At 37.9% G+C, this 9,410-nt stretch overlaps 1 protein-coding gene across 4 annotated transcripts in view; it reads right to left on the reverse strand.

The window, feature by feature from the left end:
• Window positions 1–8,914, reverse strand: part of PRPF40A (pre-mRNA processing factor 40 homolog A) — a 47,829-nt gene extending 38,915 nt beyond the window's left edge. For 2 of the 4 annotated variants that reach the window (XM_084893031.1, XM_084893030.1), the window contains exons 1-2: window positions 8,488–8,914; window positions 7,300–7,431 (exon numbers count right to left, since the gene is read on the reverse strand). In XM_084893031.1, coding sequence (XP_084749157.1) covers window positions 7,300–7,431; window positions 8,488–8,889 — 534 coding nt within the window. In that variant the 5' untranslated portion in view covers window positions 8,890–8,914. The remainder of the gene's footprint in view (window positions 1–7,299; window positions 7,432–8,487) is intronic. The other 2 variants (XM_084893033.1, XM_084893032.1) reach the window with 1 other exon arrangement.
• Between the last annotated feature and the right edge of the window lie 496 nt (window positions 8,915–9,410).

The raw sequence follows: 9,410 nt of genomic DNA on the forward strand, positions 1-9,410 counted from the left end.
CTGATAATGGGTATCTAGGCTGCATCAGTGTGGCTTCCTCCACTGCCAGGTAAACCCAAGCCTCCTGCTCTCTCTGTGGCTGCAGTCATCTTGGTTGGGTTAATTTGCATACTTTCTCTTGATTGAATGGTGGGTGTGGCTTATTGGTATAGCGTAGGTATGGTCCATTTGCATATTACTCTTTTATTAGGTAAGATTGAACACACTTGTCCTTTTCTGATATAAGACACAATGATTAAAAAGAAACAAAAAACTCCAGACAATATTTGCACAAACTGTTACCACATTAAATAGAATTTTACCATTTAATAAGTCAGTTGCCAATATTCAACATTTAGTTTGCTAGATTTTCTTAACATGGAGAGTTTAGAATTGACTAAGTCCAGTTGACCCTTGAACCAGTGGGTTAGGAGTGCTGATGTCTCAGGCAGTTGAAAAGCCAAGTGTAACTTTTGACTCCCCCAAAAGTACCCTGTTTCCCCGAAAATAAGACATCCTCCGAAAATAAGACCTAGCGCATGGAAAAATAAGACATCCCCTGAAAATAAGATCTAGTGCATCTTTGGGAGCAAAAATTAATATACGACACTGTCTTATTTTCGGGGAAACAGGGTAACTACTAATAAGCTACTATTGATCGGAACCTTACTAATAACATGGTCTACTAATAAATATTATGTGTTATCTGTATTTTACATGGTATTCTTACAATAAAGTAAGTTAGAAAAAATGTTATTTTAAAATTCATAAGAAAAATACATTTACAGTATCTGCTGGAAAAAAATCCCCATCTAAGTGGACTTGGGCAGTTCAAATCTCTGTTTCTCAAGGGTAAACTGTATATTCTTCCCTTTCAAATTCCAAAGAGGTTAGTTAACTTAATAACAACCTCATGCTGCTTGCTATACAGGGAAGCAGCCTATAAGCTATTTTGTCCTTCCACTCTGGAGTCTGACTGCCAGCATTCAGCATTCCTGTATCAGCTTGGCCACTTACCAAGTGTGTAATCTTGGGCTAACTTACTTAACCTACCTGGGTCATGAAGAAAAACTACTCATATGATAGTATGGTTGTAGGGGATCGAATAGGAAATACACTTAGAAGGCACTTAGAATAATGTTCAATAAATGCTAGTTTTTAACTCACAATGAAAGCATCTCTTATGTTGCTTCTTATCTATTCCCTTATCTGTCTGATAGGCACACTTTGGTTCTTTAAAGACATCTAGTAAATATTGTTAATCATCATCTTCAGTAGAAATCAACACATGTAGTGACAGATAATAAATCAATCTTATATTAACATCAGTTTACAGATGGTTCTGAAATGTCACTGCATATTACACTTAATTCTCTTAAGTCTTACCATTACTGTCTAAAAATTGGACATCTATCTAGTCAATCTACGTTTCAGAGTCAGGAGAATCAAATTTAATAGGGTATATGAATCTCTCTAAGTTGTTTACAAACATGGTGTTATAATTCTAACACAGTTTAAGTGCTACAATACTATTCCCTGAAACCTTAAAAAAAAAAAAAAAAAAAAAAAAAAAAAGCCCTGGCTGGTCAGGTCATATTTCTTACAAACCCAACTAAAAATCAACAAAAAAACAAACAAAAAAAAAGTTAATTTACTGATATTTACTAGTTCTCTTTTCTTTTTGATCTCACTACTTACTGAATACCTATTTTGCATTTTATAAGCTGCTTTCATCTATGTGTGTGTTAATACTAATTTATTTTGATGTTTTCTTTTTCTAGTAAAGAGTAGACAGAATGAGTAAGTGACCCTATTTCAGCATTTCTCATAGAAATGCAAATTCCATGCTAAACAAAGCAAAATAAACAGATAACAGAGGGAAACAGAGACCAGGGAAGTGAAGGAGGAGAAGATGGTCAAATAAAACTAAAAATTACTAAGTGAAAACAGTCTTAAAAGGCTTCTGCAAGACTTTTCAGCATTTTTAGAAAATATTTGACTTTATGACACTCGAAGAGGAGAGTATAGTTTATTTTTCTAATTGTACATGGGCTTCTTAGATCTCTTCAAATACACCCCATACTTAGAAACACTACTCAAGCTAAAGTCTTTAAATAGAAAAGTTCATATTTAAATGAACTTCTATCTAAATATAATGAAAACAAACTTATCTTTTAGTACTAATAGTAAAAAACTAGCACCTAGCTGATATTGCTCAGTGGTTGAGCATCAAACCAGGAGGTTACAGTCCCAATTCCAGGTCAGGGCACATGCCTCCGTTGTGGGCTCTATCCCCATAGAGGGCATGCAGGAGGCAGTGGATACATGATTCTCTCTCATCATTTATGTTTTTATCTCCCTCGCCTTTCCTCTCTGAAATCAATTAAAAAACAAAACATAAACATAAAATAAAATACATTAAAAAAAAAAAAACCTATCAGAATTAACTATATACACAGCCCAAAAGTTATACAAACATTCTTAGATTCAAGGCAATTTTTTTTTTTTTAAAAGTACTTGTCTGGGTAATGTAAATGCACAGAAAGTTACCTACTGTAGATTCAAGAATTATGAGCATATAACCTAAAAAAGCTTGTTAGTGGCTAATATTCAATGTAACAGCATGGATTCTGTAAGTAATCAAAAGTAAGGGTGATTCCAAAGGAATAGCAATAAATCAATTTATCAAATCAGTCATATAAATCTAAGATACCAATACTTTAAATTTCTCTGAAAGGCCTATATTCCCAATCATTTTCCCCCTAGAGTATGGAAAAATCTGTGGTAAAACTTCTTAAAGAGATGGTCATCAATGAAGTCATACAGATAAAACAAAGTGAAGATGAGTATTCACTTTACAAACTAAAAATTGTTTATTACTTTCACCTTATTTATCTTTCTTTTTTGTCAAATAAAAAGCAACAGTAAAAAGGCAGACACCAAAAACAAGAGTAACGATAACAATGTAAAGTTACATAAGTAACCACTGAAAACTGTCACTTGTAGCATTACTGACTGGCTTATACTGCAGGAGAGTACCTGTGTGTTTGTTTCATTCATTCAACAAGTATTTTACTGAGCATCCAAGATGTGCCAACAACTGTGCTCAGCACCTATAGAATTCTTTAAAAGTACAACACGTAGGCCCTGCCCTCTAAGAGCTTACAATCTATTATTTGTTGGGAAGACAAAGCAAATAAACCTTAAAACCAAACAAGTCAATAATGAAGTGCCAAAATAAGTGAAACAGTAAGAGTTCTTAGGCTGATTACATAGGATTTTATTACAATAATTTGAAGGGGAGGTGTACACTGGACAAAGATTGCTAAGGACCTCCTGAAGAAGGTAAGACTTGGAATAGCAGAACTTAGGTAAGTAAAGTTCATGGTGGTAATGAGCTGGGAGCAAGAGGGCAAGAAGGCGACAGCATGAGCTCACTCTGAACTAATACAACATTCAAGCTACCATGAAAACACCAGCCTAGGTTCAGATTATGGAATATGAAAACACGCAGCTCAGAATTGCACTTTGAATTATACTATTCTTGAAAGTTAAATTGTGGAATTTAAATATTATCCTACAAGCACAGAAAAGCACTGGGGGTTCTTGGGCAAGGAGATAACACACTGAAATCTAAGAAAATTTTTTGTGGGGCAAGCTTGAAGTAGGAAAACCAGATCAAAAGTTACTAAGAGTATCCAAAGACAGGACTGTAACAACTTGGGCTCACATAGCAGAAAGAATAGCAATAAGATCTGTAAAGCCTGCCTTAAGCCAACAAAGGAAAAACTCAGTGGTAAAAAGTAATTACTTATTTATGTTTATTGAACAAAAGCAAAAAAAAAAAAAAAAGGACAAAGTAATTAGAATTAAGGAAGCAATACTAAAATAATTTTATTTTTATTTCCCTATCATATAATCTCTTACATATCAACTACTCTTATGAAGTAATTTGAATTGAATCATAGACTGTTAGAGCTGAAAGGGACCTTAAATCTTTTACTCTACTCTTTATTTAAAAAAAAATAAATAAATAAAAATTAAGTATTAAAAAAAATAAAGAAACACAGCCAACTAGGACTCCCCCTTTAGGCTTAAATGAAGGCAAATCATCTATGATAAAGATAGAAGAACTTTCATGTCCTTTGTTTATAGAAATAACAGAATGAGAGGTAAAAGCATTTTAAAGGCATAACATTACTGACTATAGATACAGAGGAAGAGGGCCTCACACATAATTATGTCTTAATGCAAGTTTCTTCTGAAAATTTGAGTACTGTCATTCAGCAGAAAAATTACTTTATTGATATGATTTTTAAACCACTGATAAAACATTATTTAATTCACATATTATTCTAAGGTTTATGACACTTATAAGGTCTTCCAACTGTAAAATCCTATAATTCTATGAAAGTAAAAGCACAATTTTCCCATATTAAATTATTGTACACTAAGAAAAGAGGCTTTAACCTAAAGGACAGATGAACTTCAAAGAAATTATGATCTCCATTGATAATTTTCAAATATTTGTTACTAAAGATTCTGGCTGAATTCTAAAAAGGGCATTCTGGATTATCTCTTGAATAAAAAATAAAATGAACAATATACTTTTTAAATTTAAATTAACTTGCTGCATTTGAAAAGTTATGAACTTTGGCTTCTACAGATTGTTATTCTGTCCAGTCTGTATATTAGTTTACAATTAAGGTTTAAAATTTCATGTTATGTTCTATAACATATGAAAAATCATAATCATTTAGAAGACCGCCACCAATTTTAGATCTTAATGTGAATTTGGCAATATACATAAAGGTTCCATAACTGTCAGTACCAAAGCTAAAGAATCTGTGAATTCATTTTTAAAAAATTGGATGGGCAGGATACTACCAACATTGTGTCACTGCAGTGAACTTAAAGGCAATTCTACTTCTCATTATATTTTGACCACTTATTACTCATTAATACTTCTGAGAGTGGGTCAACAAAAGTAATATGGCAGAAAAAAGGATCAGGTTTGCTAATTATTAATTTTTATTTTTAAGGTAGTTTATAACTTTTTAAGTTACATTTCCAGATTACTTGAGTACTGAAATTACCCATGCCCTCCCAGTATATTATCAAAACTAAAATAAGAATTAGTTTTACCAAGATTTGGACCCAATATTTGTTAGATATTAAGAGGAAAAAAGAGGAATAATCTTATTTTAATAAGAAACAATGGGTACTCTCTTGGGACCCTCAGAGCTAGAATCCTAATACATTCATTATCTTAACAGTAGCCATAGGGAGAGACAGACTTCTAAACATTTAAATAGTTAGGTACACTTAAAGTCACATGGCGTATACTGGCCTGGGAAAAAAAATAGAAGAAAACCACAAGGTGATCTTCAGAGTATTTGAATGGATATGTACCAAGTAGCCAGTAACCTTACTAGGAAAACGGTCACTGATGTAACTAAAGTGAAAGGGCCATAGTGCAGATTATGACCAGCTTATGTCAACAGATACACAAAAGTACTTAAAAAATAAAATCAAATCTGTAATTTACTAGAAATGACTAGCTGGTATCTTAGTTTTGCTAGTGCAATAGCACCATTACAGCAAGGGTAAGCAGGTCAATCCCTTGCAAAACTTACCTTGATTGGCCCAATGGAAACAGAAGGCCCCAGAAAAGAGAGAAGCATCTGGCAGTAGCAAATTGTTTTATTTTATCTTTCTGTGGAAAGAAACTAATTTTAAATAAGAACCAGAGCATTTAAAGAATAAATATTTTTTAAAGCTCATTATGTAGTTAGAGCAGCTCAACTAAGAAAACAGGAAGGGCTCCTTGCTGCTTAGAGATGGAAAGAAACAGAAGAGGAATCAAAGTTGTTTCTCCATCACCTAGGGAGTTTTAAAACTTGCAATATTCTAGAGCAGAGGTGAGGAACATATGCCCTCAGGCATTATAAAGCCCTGGAATCATTTGGTCTGGACAAATTAAATATTTGACCAAATACAGCAGGGTCATTTTTAAGTTGACAATTTTGTATGGACTGCAGATGATGCCATGAATATCCAAATGGCCCTTGGCAGAAAAAAGGTCCCCTACCCCTGTTCTAGAGTAACAAAATAAATGATTCTTTTATTTAAGAATTCCTACAGGCAGAATCTTTGGGCCTGGTGCCGTTGAATAAACATTTTTTATACAAAATTAAGAGCTATATTCCAAATAAAAAAAGAAAAGCACCTGACATTAATTAAGCTCTTCTACTCTTCTATTAAGGTAGGGTAAAAAGAGAGACACAGAGCAAGCTCCTTCTCCACTACAATTTCACCAATAACTTAAAACCATCAAGGCTTAACTGCTTATCAAAGTAAACTACTAATCAGCAGAAAGTTCATACCTAATTGACTGGCTTTCCAAAATATTTTGTTAGCCTAACGTTTTGATAATTTATTGAGATACTCAAATGGCAAGAAACCAGTCACCAAACTAATTTTAAGAATGAAAGCATTTAAAGAGTAAATATTTTTTAAAGCTCATTATCTATTTAAGAGCAGAAATATTAGAACCTAAGGGGGCATAAAATTATTCATAGTAACTAAACCTGTTACTTTTCTTGAAAGCTTCTCTAGAAACTCAGTTCTATTGAATTTACTGAGTCAGCATTAAAATCTTTTGGTCCAAATCACTCCCACAAAATGTCCGCTTTCAACTTATGCTGGAGATGGAAGGGACAGCTCAAAGCAGGAGTGCAGAAGCAATAAGCATTAAAAGAAAACAACAAAACAATAGTGTAAGTGAAAAACGAACTACCTATTTGGCACTGTCCTATTAAGAATCAAATTAGAGTAGAACATACCCACCTCCACACACACACCCCCACACACAATAAGGATGCTATTTCAGAAATAAAATTCATTTTAAACAGCCAAAGACCTAAACAATTGCAATTTCAGATTCTATGCATTTACACGGTCCCCCGATATAAATTATGTTGATTTATCAGATATTTACTCTTAGAACATTAACTTCAATTGACATACTTGTGGGAAAAAGTCATTAAACTAACAAGCCTACATTTACAGTGTTACTTTTAAACTTAAAAAACCACACAACCTCTTAGTTTTGTTGCAGTGAAAGTAGTTATTTTATACAGAAGTCTTCATTTATTCAAAACCGTTAGTGTCATGATTCTACATTTCCTTTATTTGAAAACATTACTTTGACATAAACTTATCCTTAAGAAGCTACCAGTTTTGACCCAGATTTTGAAATCTTGACAGAACAATACAACAGGCGAAAATAAAAGCAAAATAAGACAAAAAAATTCTTACCTGACCCATTGGTGGACCTCCCATTGGGGGCATCATCTGTGGCATCATTCCATGTGGCACAGGGGGCATATTCGCTCTCTGCCCCATAGGGTGCATTCCCATTGAGGCATAATGCATGCCAGGATGCCCCATCTGAAAAATAAAGACAATTTAAACACGAACAAGTGACAATACACACTTAAAAAAAAAAAAATCTGATTTTAACAAATCAGTTAAGTGTAGCGATGTAACAGTGTGATTTAATTATTAGGGTAAGCTTATACTTTCTTATATTAAACAAAATGCCCTTCACCAATACTTATGAGCTTTAACCAAATCCCAGAACAATAGATTAAAACAAAATCATTACTGGACAATTAGATCTTAAGTTTTATTTTAAAGCACACTGGTTTGATTAGTTGCTAATTGACTTACTAAGTTCAGAAGTGTACGAAAGCAATTTAAAAATTGTGATGAAAACAACTTTGTCCTGTATCACACAGATATTAGACAGCTATTGTTTAAACCCACTTATTCTTAAACTTATTTCTAAACTGATTTTAAGCTTTAAAACGCTGAAATGACCAAACTAACTCAGATGAGGCTGGCCTTATAAAACACAAATAGGGGTAATCCAGGGACACCTCACTCCTAAAAAATACGCATACTACTTTTAAATATAACCTTTAGACGGGTAACATTACTAGTGCCAAAAAAAAAATAAATAAATGTATTCTTATTCCAGAACTGAGGTCTGTCATTCACACTAAATGCAAAACAACGAATCCATCCATTTTAATACGCCTTTATAAGACAACTACTGCCTTTACCTGTGTGTCCATCAGTCCCAAGTCTTAAAGCCAGGTAATTACCGCCTGCAAATCCTCCCAGCTGTGCCCCCTACAGACACCACTCCCACCAGCGGGAACACGTCCAGGCAGCCTCCGAACCCCGTCCCCGCCGTCCCCTCCCTCCGGGACGCCCGCCGCGCTCGGGGCCCAGCAGCTCCACGGCGCATCTGCCTGCACCGGGCCCGCCGGAAACTTCCAGGGCCCCGCACCTTCCCCTTTGTGCATCCCCGCCCTCCATTTCTCTCCTTCGGAGCACGTCCCATCCCGAGCTCTTTCCTCCGTGCTCTCTCCTCCTCCTCCTCTCGGAGAAAGCAAGCTTCCTGTATCTCATTTTCATTGTGCCGCTCCGATCCCTTACCGAGGGCCGTCTCCTCAGGAAGCCGTCAGCAGAGACCCAAGAGCCGGAGCAGAGGCTGGAGCCGGACAATCTCCGCTCCCCGTCCCCAGGACCCTGCGCGGGAGGATGGCTCTCCATCTCACTCACCATGAGGCCTCCACGCTCGGCTCCCGTCCCCGGCCTCATCATCGGGCTCAGACTGCTCCGCCGGCGGCCACTGCCGCCGCATATGCCAACAAGAAGCGATCTGAGTGGCTGGCGCCCGCTGGGGCCAAAGGTGAAAGGCTGCGCGGCGCCGCGGGGCGGGACCAGCGGGGCCAAGAGGCTGACAGGCTCTCCCGCTGTCCAATCAGACTGCGCTTCCGACGCGCAGCTCTGCGGCGATTCGTCCCCAGCCTCGGGCTCACTCGGCGTCGCCTGCATGGGGGGGTGGGGGGGGAAATAGGGACGGAGGAAGTTTCTGCGCCGTGTCCTCAGCCGGAAAACTCTACCAACTTCCCCCCCGGGAAGGGCCGACAGCTGTGTCCCTGCTCTCCTAGCTTAGACCGCCTCACCCCGCAGGGGGTGGGGCAGTGGGGATCTGCCCCCTTCACCCCCCACCCCGCCCGAATTACGTATGCCCCACAAACCTGTAGGGTGGGGTAGGTAGGGTGGGGTAGAAGGCTTCTAGCGTTAGCGGTGGCCCGGGCCCGACGCGCGCGCGCAGTGCTGGAGGCGGAGGGGAGGGGTGCTGGGAGGCCACAGGAGGGGTCCACGGGGAGGGCCGATCTCCGTACACAGCAGCTGGAGAGCGCGCTCCCGGGCTGGGGGTTGGTGGTAGGGGTGTGTGAAGGGGGCGTGTCGAGCTGCGTGGAGGGAAGTTGTGGTTGGGGCGGGAGGAACAATGCCAAAGGGAAAAGGGGTGGGAACTTAAGGCGGGGCGAGAGCGCCGACCCGTGAGCTGT

Source organism: Pipistrellus hanaki (genome assembly GCF_964339955.1).
Source record: "Pipistrellus hanaki genome assembly, chromosome: 8".
NCBI lineage: Eukaryota > Metazoa > Chordata > Mammalia > Chiroptera > Vespertilionidae > Pipistrellus > Pipistrellus hanaki.